The sequence below is a fragment of the Mesoplodon mirus genome (genome assembly GCF_964341445.2).
Source record: "Mesoplodon mirus genome assembly, chromosome: 5".
Lineage (NCBI taxonomy): Eukaryota > Metazoa > Chordata > Mammalia > Artiodactyla > Ziphiidae > Mesoplodon > Mesoplodon mirus.
In genome coordinates this window covers 140,969,374-140,986,059 of record NC_138980.1, presented here as the reverse complement: position 1 = coordinate 140,986,059, position 16,686 = coordinate 140,969,374, and the positions used below count along the sequence as shown (strand labels likewise).

At 41.0% G+C, this 16,686-nt stretch overlaps 1 protein-coding gene across 1 annotated transcript in view; it reads right to left on the bottom strand.

Moving 5' to 3' along the window:
- The window catches only part of ANKRD55 (ankyrin repeat domain 55), a gene marked incomplete at its 3' end in the record, with an annotated part of 185,371 nt that overhangs the window by 84,739 nt on the left and 83,946 nt on the right, over positions 1-16,686 (bottom strand). The window contains exon 2 of the mRNA XM_082622910.1: positions 9,152-9,242. Within this exon, the coding sequence (XP_082479036.1) occupies positions 9,152-9,209 (58 nt within the window). The 5' untranslated portion in view covers positions 9,210-9,242. The remainder of the gene's footprint in view (positions 1-9,151; positions 9,243-16,686) is intronic.

The following is a 16,686-nucleotide window of genomic DNA, read 5'->3' as shown; positions in this document are numbered from 1 at the left end:
TGCATCGGCAGGCGGACTCTCAACCACTGCGCCACCAGGGAAGCCCTCCCCTTTACTTCTGAACCAAACTCAGGCTCATTCTGTTGGCTCCAATGACACCGGCGGAAGGACCGTTGCTGGGGCCTGACTGGAAAGGGTCGGTAAAAAGGGTGGCAGCACTGGGACTTGAATTGTTTGGTTTGACTCCGGTGGCCATTACAGTCCAGTACACTGTACCACTGCTAACCCCTCTGTTTCAGTGTTCACATGTAAAAAGTGAGGGAGCTGGATTACACATTCACTGAGTTCCTTTCAGTTCTACAAGTTACCATTCTAAGACAAAACACTTCCAGGATCTGGACTGGTTTCTGCAGTGACCACCAGAAAGCAGACAGTGCGAGCCCATCCCCAGACCTCTGCATAGTGGTCATGCTGAGTCAGCTGACTTGAACAGCACTAAGTAAGAAGGATTAAAATGTCCTTTCAGATGAATTTCAGGTGTTCCTCTCATGATTCTTAAAAGTAAGGTGTTTTCGTTGTTGTTGTTGATTTTGGTTTTTTTTTTTTTTAACACAAAACTGTGTTCTGATTTACTGTTGTGAGTTAGAGAACAGAGGAATGATCTTGGGGTCACCCAGGATCAAAGCTTAGGATGTCAAGGTTAAAATAATTCTCTTTCCTCTTTATCAGTTGCTATTTATTCGTGACCTTGATTACAGGGTCGGGGCCCTCTGAAATGTCTCTTGGAGAAATGTTAACCTGTTGCTGCACAGAACAAATAGGTTGAGTAGGAAAATGATAAAGAACCTGGCTTCAGAAGCTTCTGGGGTGGAAGCCAAGACCTGACCTTACAAATTCCCAATTCCCATCACATCAGTTCCACAGGTCAAATTCCAGTGAATCCTACCCCTTTAGCCTCCTCCTAGGATTCTGGTGTCTTTCTTTGCTTTAAAGGCAGGTTGCCATGGAGACTGGATCCACTCCTACCATGGAAGAGGTCGGCCTGTCACTAAGCTGAGCCTACTGGGCAGAACTCATTGCAAATGGAAGCTCAGCCCTGGGGAGACTTGAGCAAACCTAGCTGCCATCACCTTTATTTTCTTTTGTGCTAGGAGTCATGAAGGGATTGATGAGGTGGGTTATAAGAATCCAGAAAGTATAACTTCATGGTGAACAAGAGTGTGAGGAGGGCTTGGGGGTCAGAAACCAGAGTTAAAAATGGGAGCTTTGCCTTTGTCCTGTGTGGCCTTGGATAAGTCATGTAACCTCAGATGGACTAGAAATGGAATCTATCTCACAGGCTGTGTTGAGGATCCAGTGAGATGATAGGAGTGAAAGTTTTGCACAGTGTCTGGTTTAATAAATGGGAGCTGCTTAATATACCAGAGTTATTGCTCTTCTTCTGATTATTACTACTGGTTAATATTCTTGGCCTGATCTCCTCTGTCTCCATTTGGAAGCTACTCCCCATCCCCGCATGGAGGTTGAGTTGCTAGGGTCTATCTTGGCAGCTGAGAAGCTGGGAACAGGCTGGGGCTAAGAGACTCTGAACAGAGCCCTTTGCTAGTTAAGAGAATACAACACTTTCTATACTGAATTCTTTTTTGTATTGCTTGAATATTTTGAAGAAGGTGATGCTAATTTTACATTTAGAAAGAAACCCCAGTACTTAAAAAACTCTGTAAGAACCAGTTGATATCTAATAGTGCAACACCTGTAACATCAAATTACCATCTAAAAGAATTTAAACCACATTGTGATAACCTGAGATGGATACATCGCCCATGTGATGTTCTGGCTGGGAATGCATAATCTAAATCTAGTTGTGAGGGAGCGTCAGACAAACCCATAAGGAGGAACTTGGTGTTAAAAAAAGAGAAAGACTGTAAGTTCAAAAATGTCAATGTCATAAAAGACAAAGAAAGTCTAAAGAAATGTTCCAGGTTAAAGGAGACTAAAGAGGCCCGATAACTAACTGTAGTACCTAATCCTAGACTGGATCCTGTACTGGGGGTAAAATGCTATAAAAGACATTATTGGATCAATAGACAAAATTGGAATGCAGGCAGATGAGATAAAAGTACATACACATGTATGCGCACACACACACTAACACAAATAAGCATATACATACATACATATAGAGAAAGAGGCAGAGAGAGAGAGAGAGAGAGAAACAGAGATACAGAGATGTAGAGATGGACACAGAGAAAGAGCTAACAATAAAGCAAATGGGGTAAAACGTTAACAGGTGAATCTGGGTAAAAGACAGTGTTCTTTATACTAATCTTACAATGTTTCTTTAAGTTTGAAATGATTTTCAAACAAAAAGTTAAAAAAGCATTAGAATGCTATTAAATGTTATATGTGTATCTTTTTAAATTCTGAGGATACTTTTAGAAATGGAAATAGTTCCCATGTAGACTGGAACATTGTTCCTTCACTTCTTCCCCCAATGGACCCAATAAAACAAGAGTGGCCTCATCAATAAGCAACTGACATTTTAAAATTTTACATAGAGAAAACTAATTTAGGGCCCTTATTAAGCACACGGACCTATTTATTAGGCTTACAAGTGTGCTAAACATGACTCCTGGGTGGATGTGGTCTTTCTGCAATACAGTGTCTAGCCCATACCCATCTTTTACACCAACCTTGGGCCTCAGTGCATCTAGACCCTTACCTCCTCACCTTGTCCTGTATTTGCGATGGGTGAGAGGTTTGTTTTTTTCTACTTGCTTGGGAATAAAAATAGCTACAAGTTTAGTGGTTCTTCCTTAGGCTCCATTAAAATATCCTTGCATCCAAATGGTTGCCTCAAAGCGAAAATCTATGGATATCAGTTAATCAACACAGTTGTTTAATAATTCTAAAGAAATACGGAGGTAATGAATAGAGATGGTAGGAAAAGCTCAGTGTGGTGACCCAGCTGACTTCCAGACAAGGGGCTAAGCTGAGGATTTGCCTTCTGAAGTTGATCTAGCCAAGTTGTGGGACATAACATCAGGGTTGATTCAGGAGATCTGGCTCACCAGGTGGGCCTTCATTCCCTCTGCGTACCACTCCCAGATTCTCCTTCTTTCGATGCATAGTCAGGCAAGAGGCCCCATTCCCGAGGACACTATGGTGGTCCTATGGTGGAGAATGCTGACAACGACACCACTCCCCTCAACCCCAATCCAATGAATCACTTTCGGTTTCATGGTTCTCTAAGGCAGTGAATGGTAATTGTTTGGATAAGATCAGTCAGGGGCTTCCCTCTAGCTAGGTCCAGAAGAGGGGCTGGGAGTGGATTGGCATGTCACAACCTTTCCCAGGAGTTGGCCGATGGAAGGGAAGTTCCTGTGTGCTGGAAAGAGGACAAAGAGCACAAAGAAGGAGGCAGAGGAGGGGGAGGGGCAGGCTTCCAGTCAACGTGTTTGCCCGGGTTAGGTCTTGAGTGGGCAAGAAAATTGGAAAAAGAATTCTCCTGTTACTTCTTCCCTCTGTTCCTCTTTCTTGACCAAGAGAGGGAGAAGGCTGAGCATTTTCTCACAGGCAACAGATAATCTGTTTCTGAACCTCTGGAATGGTCACCTGCAGCTAATCTTCCTGTATCTGGACCATCAATCTGAAAATCAATCACAGAATTCTCCTCAGTGTTCCTGGGTTTCATCCCATTCAAGGTCTGTGCCTAAAATCAGCTGAGCCCAAATCATCCCCTCTCTTTCCTGTCTCCTTTGCCTGCCTTTTCTCTACTTTCTTCCCAAACCCCTTTGAAAATTTGCTTATTCTTCCTTTGGAGGCATTCTTCCTTTGTCACATCAGAATTTTAACTTTGGTTTTTTCAGCAAAGTGCATATCTGTGCACTCTAAATTCTTTTTGTTTGGCGTTCCCATTTTGGATGAAAAGTTGGAAATTAAAACCAGCATATCTGCATGTGGGAGCTTTAAAAATCCACAATACGGGGCTTCCCTGGTGGCGCAGTGGTTGAGAGTCCGCCTGCCGATGCAGGGGACACGGGTTCGTGCCCTAGTCTGGAAAGATCCCACATGCCGCGGAGCGGCTGGGCCCGTGAGCCATGGCTGCTGAGCCTGCGCGTCCGGAGCCTGTGCTCCGCAACAGGAGAGGCCACAGCAGTGAGAGGCCTGCGTACCGCGAAAAAAAAAAAAAAAAAAAAAAGGAAGAGTATTGCAGTAAAAAAAAAGATGGGTTTTGAAGTCAGGCAGGTTTAGGCTTGAACCTCAGTTTTGCCATTTTATCTTATGCCCTTTCCATCCCACCTCCCAAATGCCAACCTTTCTTCCGACTTAAATGAGAATGGATTTTACCAGAAACGCAGCGATGAGGCTGTATACCTCTGAGAAGGAACTTGAGATCTGACCTTTTTTCATGCCAAGTAGCAGGCTGAATGGTGGCCTTGAAGGTATATCCATGTCCTAGTCCCTGGGACCTGTGACTATGACCTCATATGGCAAAAGAGTGCATGTCACCTCACACGTTGAAAGACTGAGTTAAGGATTTTGAGAGTAGAAGCTTATCCTGGCGTATCTGGGTGGGCCCTAAATGCAAGCACATGTATTGTTATAAGAGAGAGGCAGAGGGAGTTCTCAGACACACATGCAGAGGAAAAGGCCATGTGAAGATGCAGGCGGATTGGGGTGATGAAGCCACAGCAGTTAGAAGCTGGAGGAGACAAGGAAGGACTCTTCCCTAGAGCCTTCGGAAGGAGCACACGCCCTGCTGACATCTTGATTTCATACTTTTGGCTTCCAGAGCTGTGAGAGATTGCATTTCTCTTGTCTGAAGCCACTCAGTTTATGGTAATTTGTTAGAGCAGCCCTAGGACACGATGCTCTGTATAAATCTGGGCTGGAGGGCCCAGCCCCTTCTCGAATTCTCGCAACAGCTCTACCAGAGAAAAACCTGTGAGGGTGGGCCACACCCCCCAGAGGTGCCTGCAGACACACTGTTCAGCCTCCTCAGTAAGCCTCCTTCTTACAGAGCTGGGGCAGGGCTGGGCTGGGTGAGGCCCTTGGGATCTCCCTTGTCATTTCTATTTTCTCTCTGAGGCCTGGGTTCCTCCTCATGCAGGGATCTTTGGTTACATAACTGAAGTCTCAACTTCAGTAGGAACCTCTGTGTTCTGTAGTAAATGATTTTACTACAGGTCCTTTTCTGCGTGTGGGCTTTGAGAGGGAAGACAGCCAGGGAGAACACGTGGGACCAGAGAGATATTGCCGTGGTGAAAGTAAGAAGCACAAAGCCGGAGTGGAGAGCTCTGAAGACCCAGGCTTCCTCCCTCACAGCTTCACAGGGCAAGCCAGAGACACGGCCCCGAATCCCCTTGGCCAGGAAGATAACACAATCTTTAAGCCTCCTAGCAACCCTGTGAATGCATAATATTATCCACATTTCACAGATGAGAAGATCAACCAGTTTGTTCAAGTCCATGCAACTGGGATGAGGACTGAGACTGGACTAGAGCAAATGTCCATCTGTCCCCAAGCCCCTGGCATGGAGTTGTCTTATTACCTCTGCTAAAGAGAAAAATAGAAAAATGCAATTAGAGGGACTCAGACTTACCAAATCCACCTGGGTTTGGTGTGAGCCAAACTGAAGGTCATTATTCATCATAGTTTCCAAGTGCACATTGCTGACCATTCTCTGGGCAACCATAAGCCAGAGCTGCCTGAGCCCTACCTCCACCTCAAAGTAGCTGTTAAGACCAGAGATTGCCCTTGGAAAGAAACTTCTTAGTCTGCTGTCTGGATAGCGAACACCTGGGTCTCAGTCCCCTCTGTTACTAATTAGCTGTGTGTTATGATCATAAATTGCCCCCCCCCTTTTTTTTGTGGTACACGGGCCTCTCACTGTTGTGGCCTCTCACGTTGCGGAGCACAGGCTCCGGATGCGCAGGCTCAGCGGCCATGGCTCACGGGCCCAGCCGCTCTGCGGCATGTGGGATCCTCCCAGACTGGGGCACGAACCCGTGCCCCCTGCATTGGCAGGCAGACTCTCAATCACTGCGCCACCAGGGAAGCCCCAAATTGGCCCCCATTTTAACCTCTCAGTGCTTCACTTTTCCCATCTGAGATCTTAGGGGGATGGATGGAATGAGCGGTTCTCAATCTTTGTTGTACATTAGAACTTCCTGGGGAGCTTTGTCTGGCCATGCCCCTCACCAAATAAACTGGAATATCCAGTAGTGGAATCCGGGCAACAGGATTTTCAAAAACTGTCTAGGTGACTTTTATATGTGGCCAAGTTTTTCTTTTCTTTTCAATGTTACATTTCATTCAGGTAGATCTGTAATCTCACAGTGATGAGAGGAGAAAGCCAAGTCTTTAATAATTATAATAAAAAAATAATAAAAAAGCTTACGAACAGCAATGCAACATTTCCTTCCCCCCCAACCCCATGATGAATTAACAGCTGGTAGAGGATGCAGTGACTCAGAATCAAAAATAAAAACAAGGGGCTTCCCTGGTGGCGCAGTGGTTGGAGTCTGCCTGCTGATGCAGGGGACACGGGTTCGTGCCCCGGTCCGGGAAGATCCCACATGCTGTGGAGCGGTTGGGCCCGTGAGCCATGGCCGCTGAGCCTGCGCGTCCAGGGCCTGTGCTCCGCAATGGGAGAGGCCACAACAGTGAGAGGCCCGTGTACAGCAAAAAATAAATAAATAAATAAATAAAAATAAAAACAAAAACAAAAATCAAGCCAACCTCAGGAACAATCCATACTGTCAATGACTTTCCATACATAATTCAAACAAGTAGTCAAATGCCAACCAGTTGTGGAGAACACCATGGACTTCCTTGGTTTTTGATAGTGTTTTTCTTTTGAAGGTAAAATAAAATAGGACACAAAGTCGTACCTAAATGCTGATGTCTACATTCCATAAAGGCGATGCCATCACAGCAGTCTTACAAGACTTCTAAGATCTTTCCAGATGTAATGTCTTTTGTCAACATCTGCATGTAAAGCTAGTGGACACTAGAGTTTTGATTCCCCAGATATTAGGAATTCAAGGAAAATCCCCTACTAAAGCCCTACCCATACTCAACTTTTCAAGAGAAAGTCACTTCACCATGGTTTTGCCCAGCAATATGGTATTTAGAATCTATGCAATGGTCTAAACCTATTATGGCCTTTCATGCTTTTAAGAAGGTGGAAGGGTTAATGTGATAATAGAACTATTCAGGTATCATTTAGTTAACTGTTGTTCTAGGGGTTGCTCTAAATGGTACCCTGGAGTTCTAAAGAAAATAATTAATGTAGTATAGTCAACTGGCCTTAACTAAACCCTCATTTGTTCTGAGGACTGCTAAATTCAAGCTAGAGATAGAGAGGTGAATAGTCTTTCACATTTGAGGAACTCACAGTCGAGGGTGGTAATAATTATAACAGCAACGATAATAACAAAAGCAACCACAGTTTGAAAGTAGTTAATGCATATCAGGCAATGAGACAGGTGCTGTTTGTACATTATTTTAGATTCTCACAACAACCTTGCTAGGTGAGCATCATTTCCTTTATTTTATCGCTGAGGCAATTAAGGCCCAGAGAGGTCAGGAAACTTGCTAAGGTCACACAGCTAAGAAGTAGTTATTCTGCCATTCTAACCTACGTCGCCCATGCTATTTCCACCATACCACAGCACCTCTAGAGAGAAATGATTGAGAAATAGAGATGGAGGTATCAGGGAGAGGGTTAACTTACAAGGGGAAGAATCAGGTCTAGGGTGGAGAAATAGCTGTGAATTGCTCACATGAAAAGTGCTATAAGAAAATAAATATTATAAATTAATATTTTAACTATGTTTTGGGCTCAGTCCTTTTAGGAGACACAACACTGGAACAGATGGATTCATTACGAGGGGCTAGTGTTCTGCAGTCAGTTCTAGCTCCCTCAAATTAGTCTTAAAAAATAAACCCATTGTGTTTCTCTTTGAATTGCATAGCTCAATAATGTCATTTTTTAGCCAGTATGAGGTCTTTGGATCTAAGCGTATTGTCACTTTTGCTGATTGCCGCCAGTGATACAAACTGTACAAAGGATGTGGGCACAACTGTAACAATCACTTTCTCTATGGTGTTCCTAGCCCAATGCTGTGTAAACTGGCACATCCTGAAGATGCACACACACACACACACACAGTAGTTACTCAGAAATCTAAATGTAAGTCTGTAACTACAAAGCACTGAACTGAAATAATTCACCCGTGAAACCAGATGTAGCTTGAAGGGTAGGTAGTAAACACACTATGGCCTAGAGCAGGAAAAGGGAAAAGGAAAGAAGCAATGAATTTTCTTATTGAGGCTTTCACAGACCACCATTTTCACGGTGTAGCCAAAACAGGTAAATGACCAAAGGATCTTAGGATTCAGAGGAATACTCAGAGGGTATTGAAAGTGGTTTAGATATCAGATATTTTTTTAAAAAATCTTCTAAAATATTACTTACATTTAAAGAATGGAAATTTTCTGTACTTACAGAGAAAAGATGCATAATTACACATAGGTATATATATGCATACACGCACACACTTCATATGCAAAATGTACATGCACAGACTGAATGGCTGAATACATGTTTTTTATAAGGATGGATCAATTTCACAGCAATCGTTTTGTGTGGAAAATTACTTCCACACTGGGAATTATGAGTAAGAAAGATATATCCTTTCATTGCAAATAATAACATAGTGATAAGTCATTACACAACCTCGGATGAGATAATATATCAACTACAGCATGAATCTGGGCAACATATATTCCTGAAGGGAATCAAGAGATATTTATGAAACTATAGCAATGAGATATTGGGTTTATGTTACTTATTATAATGTATATATTTTAAAGATTTGAACAAAAAGCTAATGAGAATAAAGATGATACTATCTGAAATAGCTGGTGTGCTTGAAACCCAATTTTTAAAATTTGTAGGTAGGAGCACTTTAGCAAGACTAATAGACCATAAGCTTATTTTTCCCTTCTAAATGCTTATCAGATGAGAAGTGAACATTTAGAACAGGTTTGTTTCCTATGTGAAATCCTCTTCCCACATCACACCCACCCCCACCCCCCCACCCCCCACACACATTACTCTCTCTCCCCGTACAACTGCAAATCCCTACCGTTGGATTAAAGATGCAAAGAACCAAAGGGTGAGTTAAAGCAGCATTTTTACCTTTTTGCTGATCAAACACAGATGGAGTGCTGAAATCCATGGTTGCCTGTCTCATCATTTACCATCAGAATGGCAAAAAGCATCCAGGTCTCTAGAGAGGAGAAAACACCATCTTACACGTTACAGTCAACACAACAGTCAGATACAGCATCCCTTGCCTCTCTGTTTGAGAATTAAATGTGCATTAGAGCTGCCAGTCTTTGTCAAAGCAAATGATGGAAATAGGTAAATGTTATTCCTGTAATACCTGACAGGAAAAAGAGTTACTTCCTATGGTCTCACTCATCAGCTATATCCACGTGTAAATATTATACACCCTCTCTCCTCCAACAAATAGAAAAAAAAAGCTCAAACCTTGAAAAATGGTTTTCATAGAGGGCCACTTGCCTTGGATCTGGGCCAGGAAAATACTGGAGGTAACGGAGCCTCAGCAGCTGGTGTGTTGTTTTAAACCAAAAGAAATCTCAATGGGTGAGTGAGGATTCACAGGGCCAGACGGAGCATGTGCAAAGCTGCCAATGCAGTTTGGATTCAGCTGTGTTCTTGGTGGAGTGAGAACTGCATTTGGGTCATGTGAGCAGAGTGCCATCTCAATGGAATAGCACATAAATATTGTAGCAGGAGGCTGCTGGCCATGTGCTGTATGGAGTAATTACCGGCTTTCACAGCTCATCTTTAGTCTCCCTTCAGCTCTGTTCTCCAAATGACAGGGAGGACGGCGGGGGGAAGGAAGTAGCGTTTGAAAGGTTGCATTTCAGGGCTCAGATATCCATGGCGATAAAATTAAAACAGTGTGCAATCACAAGGGTGTTTAGTGCAGTATTATATGTGGTGGAAAAACCTCAAATCACCCAAATGTATATCATTTGAGGAGCAGTTGAATAACTGGTAGTAAACTCATACTCTAGATTTAAAACTCTGAAGTAAATCTATATGAATTTATCTGGTAGGATGACTCTAATCTATTATTAAATGAAAAAAGTTATATATTTCATTTGTTCACATCTTTATAAAACCAGCAACCACCCACTGTATATGTAAACATGTTCATGTATGTTCATAGGAACAGAGGAAGATGTATGAAGATATACTGTTAATATTGGTTACCTCAGGGGATTGCAATTAAAGTAGATTTCTATCTTGTTCTTTATCTAGCTCTGTATTTTTAGGCTTATTATAACAAGCCTGTTGTTTTATATTTGTTATTAAAAATCTGGTATAATAAATTCAAAATAAAGCTCTACAATCAAGACAATCAGGTTTTTGGATAAGTGAAAGAGTCATATAGAAGATGATCTTATAAATGCTGTTGATAATGATAATAACTTTTTTTAACTAAATTAGTGTGTGACTATGGAAGTAAAAGCAGAAACCATTTTTCTTCGTATATGGCCACATTTGTTTTGATCTACTGATATGGACTGTGTTTTTCAAAGGACAGGCTTCTTTCTTATCTCTTGCCTCCCATATTTTCCCCATCAACAGACTGGCTGGCCTCAGTTCCCTGTGACAATACTAGGACCCACTTACCTTCCTGACATCAGCCTTTCCCCTACAAACACCCTGTGTTCATTTTATTTAAAACATGGGCAGAACCTACTTCTTATAAATCATTACGCAAAATGTGCTCCATAGATAAATTTCTTAAATTTCCCAGTGCTGTGTTTTTTGTTTGTTTGTTTGCTTGTTTTTTGCATTAACCACGAAAGCCAGACTTTGGAGGCCAAGAATGAGTTGGTGAAGACACCTTGGCTTACACTAGCAGATATTCAGTTAAGGAGAGATGGCTTAAGCTCACCCAACTGACTGAGGTAAAAGGAGCTGTGGTCACTTGGACCCAAACACGAGCAAAATCAAGGATTCGAGCAAAGTTAAGGATTTATTGGGTTGGCCAAAAGGTTCATTCGTTTTTTTCCGTAAGATGGCTCTAGCAGCACTTAGTTGTCTTTAACTTCATTTGAAACAATTTTGTTAGATTGTATTGTGACAGCTGTCATTATCAGCGTGCATTTTTAAAAAAGACTTATCAAAGTTGGTGAGTTTTTTTTAACATCTTTATTGGAGTATAATTGCTTTACAGTGGTGTGTTAATTTCTGCTGTATAACAAAGTGAATCAGCTATACATATACATATATCCCCATATCCCCTCCCTCTTGCATCTCCCTCCCACCTTCCCTATCCCACCCCTCTAGGTGGTCACAAAGCACCGAGCTGATCCCCCTTTGCTATGCGGCTGCTTCCCACTAGCTATCTGTTTTACATTTGGTACTGTATATATGTCCATGCCACTCTCTCAAAGTTGGTGAATTTTTGTGTAGCCATTTTAATATTGAAGATGGAAGAAAAAAAGCAACATTTTCGGCATATTATGCTTTATTATTTCAAGAAAGGTAAAAACGGAGAAAAAAAGGGAAAAAAAGATTTGTGCAGTGTGTGGAGAAGGTGCTGTGACTGATCAAACATGTCAAAAGTGGTTTGCGAAGTTTCGTGCTGGAGATTTCTTGCTGGACGATGCTACAGGGTTGGGTAGACCAATTGAAGTTTATAGCGATCAAGTTGAGACATTAATTGAGAACAATCAGTGTTACACCACACGGGAGATAGCCGACGTCCTCAAAATACCCAAATCAAGTGTTGAAAATCATTTGCCCCAGCTTGGTTATGTAAGTTGCTTTGATGTTTGGGTTCCACCTAAGTCAAGCAAGAAAAACCTTGACCGTATTTCCGCATGCAATTCTCTACTGAAACGTAATGAAAATGTTCTGTTTTTGAAACATATTGTCATGGGTGATGAAAAGTCGATACTGTACAATAATGTGGAGCAGAAGAGATCATGGGGCAAGCGAAATGAGCCACCACCAACCACACCAAAGGCTGGTCTTCATCCAAAGGTGATGTTATGTATATGGTGGGGTTGGAAGGGCGTCCTCTATTGTGAGCTCCTTCTGGAAAACTAAACAATTAATTCCAACAAGTGCTGCTCCCAATTAGACCAACTGAAAGCAGCACTCGAAGAAAAGCATCCAGAATTAGTCAACAGAAAATGCATAATCTTCCATCAGGATAACGCAAGACCGCATGTTTCTTTGATGACCAGGCAAAAACTGTTACAGCTTGGCTGGGAAGTTCTGATTCATCCGCCGTATTCACCAAACATTGCACCTTTGGATTTCCATTTATTTCGCTCTTTACAAAATTCTATTAATGGAAAAATTTTCAATTCCCTGGAAGACTATAAAAGGCAGCTGGAACAGTTCTTTGCTCAAAAAAGATAAAAAGTTTTGGGAAGATGGAATTATGAAGTTGCCTGAAAAATGGCAGAAGGTAGTGGAACAAAAGGGTGAATACGTCGTTCAATGAAATTCTTGATGAAAATGAAAAATGTGTCTCTTATTTTTACTTAAAAACCAAAGGCACTTTCCCGCCAACTGAATAGATTAACCTCCTTTTAATTCATTTGTTCATTAATTCATCAGTTGCTATGGAAAGATCACTATGCTCCAATCATTTTGATAGGCACTGATGATGCAGCCGTCAGTAAGACAGGAAACGTCTCTATGCTCAATGAACTTCACTTTGGTGCAGCTTCTGCTTCTGGCTATGCTGGAGTAATAGGGACTGGATTTACCCTCGTGCTTAAACAGCTAGAAAACTAAGCAAAATATTTGAAATGATATTTTTCAGACAGCAGGCAGTGCAGGCCAGAGATCCCTGGGAGAAGAGAAACAAGAGAGCTGAGCCTGATGAGTCCCCAACTGACTGCTTGGGGAGAGTTTCCAGGCTGAAGCACAGGGAGGGTGTGGTGGGTTCAGTGGTGCCCTTCCACCCCAAAGATGCATCCACATCTTAATTTTCAGAACATGTGAATGTGACCTTATTTGGAAGAGGGGTCTTTGCCTATGTAATCAAATTAAGGATCTTAAGTTGAACTCATCCTAGATCATCTGAGTGGGCCCTAAATTCAATGACAAGTGTCCTTATAAGAGACATACATAGTGAAGTGGAGTTCATGTGACCGGAGATTGGAATGATGCAGCCACAAGCCAAGGTACACTTGGAGCCACTAGAAGCTGGAAGAGGCAAGGAACAGATTGCCCCTTGAGCCTTCAGAGATAGTATGGTGCTGTTGACACCTTGATTTTGAACTTGTTTCCAGAATTGTGAGAAAATAAATTTCTGTGTTCTCAGCCACCAAGTTTGTGCTAATTTGTTACAGAAGCTTCAAGAAACTAACACAGAGGAGGACTTCTCAAAATAGATGCAGTCTCTATAATTGTTATATTTCTGTGCCCATTTATATCATTACCAAAACCAGATTAAAATATAGACAATTTCACATTTGTAAAAGGGCTGTTTTGGACCCATTTTGAAAAAGGCAGTCAAATAGAGTGGAAAGGACATGAGTTTGAGTCTATTTCTTGTTAACTGTGTGATTTGGGCAAATTATATAACTTTTTGAGCCTCAGTGTCTTAATCTGTGGTATGGGGACCCCACCCCCTAAATTCTTGTGAGAGTTATTATTGTTCAGTCCACTTCCTGGGCTGCAAACATAGAGATAATTCTTTCTATACAACCAAAGCCAAGTGTAAGATAACATTTGGTTGTTTTTTTCAAGTGCGTTTTGAATAAGGCCCTTATTCAGACATATTCACACAATTTTCACACATCCCAGGTGCCTGTGGTTCATTAATTCTTATCTACAACGTAGGAGGGGAAGAGAGGAGAAGGTCTGTGTGACTGCAAAATCTGGCTCTGTGCTGCCTCTCCAGCTCATCTCTCACCACCCTCCCTCTGTTCTCACATCCGGCCACAATGGTCTCCTTTCTGTTCCTCGAACATGCCATGCCCTTTCCCAAACTCCCAAAACTTTGCTATTCTATCCCACCACTTGGAATGCTCTTTCCCCAGTTCAAATGTCACCATTTCACAGAGGTTTTCTCTGACCACATTTTCTAAAATAGTCTTTCATTCCTTTACCCCATCTGTCACTTCCTTCTCTAGAATGCCACTTTGTGGGTTAACAATGAGGAATATCCCTGTCAGGGAGACAGGCCTTTGCCCATGTACAACATCTGTCTAGTTCAGGGCTTCTCAGACTACCTGTGGTGAAGGACCAGGTTTTTAAATTTCCAAAGCATCACGGAACTGATACATTAATAAAACATAATGAAAATTAATAATTGAAAAAGAAAAAATAAGATTTACAGAATGCAACCCCCAATCTTTATTATTAGATTCAAACAAGCATAAAGTTACATCAAAAAATGTAATCAAAATGTAGAATAATCAAAGAATTTTTAAAATGTACACATTGTTCATTGAAAGTACATTTAGGCATTAATATGTTGTGCTGTCCAATATGGTAATCACTAGCTATCTGTTGCTATTTAAGTTAAAATTTAATAAAGTAAAAAATTTATTTCCTCAATCACAGCAGCTACTGTGATTGTATTTTGTCATAATTAAAAACTTTTTGTTCTTTAAGAGATGCTGGTGAGAAAACAAAAAGACAAACCACAGACAGGAAGAAAATATTTGTAAAACATATCTGATAAAGGATTGGTATCCAGAATACACAAAGAATTATCAAAACCTAGTAATAAAAAAACCCTAATTTTAAAAAGGACAAAGATTTGAACAGACATGTCACCAAAGAAAAGATATAGATGGCAAATAAGTCTATGAAAAGATGCTCAGCATTATTACTCATTGGAAAGTATAAATTAAAATCACAATGAAATACCACTACGCACCTATTGGAATGGCTTTAAAGAAGCTAAAAACACACTGTGTGCTGGTGATGATGATAGAACTCTGACACATTGCTGATGGGAATGCAAAATAACCCAGCTATTTTAGAAAACAGTTTGGCTGTTTCTTATAAAGTTAAACATAAATATGGCCCAGCAATCCAACTCCCTGGCATTTACTTAAGAGAAATGAAAACATATGTTTTCACAAATACCTATATGCGAATGTTTATAGCAACTTTATTATCACCCACAACTGGAAACAACCCAAATGTTCATCAACCGGTAAATGAATGAACAAACTGTGGTACATCTATATGATGGAATACTACTCGGCAATGAAAAGGAATGCAGCACTGATACATGCAAGAAATGAGTGGATCTTAAATGCACTTGACTGAGTGAAAGAAGCCAGACACAAAAGACTACATACTGCATGATTCTCTTTATGAGGAGGCATCCTGGCAAAAGATACAGAGATAGAAACCAGAGGAGTGCTTTCCAGCAGGGAGGGAATAAACTACAAAGAGGTCAGAGAGAACTTCTGGAGTGATGGAAATACTCTCTATCTTGATTGTGGTGATGGTTATACACTTTCTATTTACTTGACAAACTCAGAGAACTAAAACCCCTCCAAAAGGAGAAGATTACTAAATCAAACCTCAATAAACCTGAAAGAACAAACAATATAAATTTTACTTTTATAATTTAACTAATAATATTATCCTAAAATATGTTTTAAAACACACTTGTTAAAAATTAAAATGATTGAAAATAGCAAGTTTTAAAAATAAATAAGTGTGAAGAAAACATAGGTAGTACTCTCTTTGACAAAGGTTGTAGTAATGTTTTTTTGGCTATCTCTCCTCAGGCAAGGGAAACCAAAGCAAAGATAAACAAATGTGACTATATCAAACTAAAAAATTTTTTGCACAGTGAAGGAAACTATCTATAAAAGGAAAAGGTCACCTACTGTATGGGAGAAGATACTTGCAAATGATATATCTAATAAGTGGCTAATATCCAAAATATACAAAGAACTCATACAACTCAATTAACATCAAAAAAAATCACACAACCTATTTAAAAAATGGCAGAGGATCTGAATAGGCATTTTCCCAAAGAAGATATACAGATAGCCAACAGCCACATGAAAAGATGCACAACGTAACTAATCATCAGGGAAATGCAAATCAAAACCACAATGAGATATTACCTCACACCTGTCAGAGTGGCTATTATCCAAAAGACATCAAATAATAAGTGTTGGGAAGGACGTGGAGAAAAGGAAATGCTTGTACACTATTGGTGGGAATGTTAATTGGTACAGCTACTGTGGAAAACAGTATGGACATTCCTCAAAAAATTAAAAATAGAGCTACCATATGATCCAGGAATTCCACTCCTGGGTATTTATCTGAAGGAAAAAAAACCCCACTAATTCGAAAAGATACATGTACCCCTATGTTCATTGCTGCATTATTTACAATAGCCAAGATATGGAAACTACCTAAGTGCCCATCAATAGATGAATGGATAAAGAAGATGTGGTATATATAGAATGAAGTATTACCCAGCCATAAAAATGAACTTTTGTCATTTGAGGACTTCCCTCGTGGTGCAGTGGTTAAGAATCCTCCTGCCAATGCAGGGGACACAGGTTTGAGCCCTGGTCCAGGAAGATCCCACATGCCGCGGAGCAACTAACCCACAAGCCACAACTACTGAGCCCACGTGCCTAGAGCCTGTGCACCGCAACAAAGAGTAGCCCCCATTCGCTGCA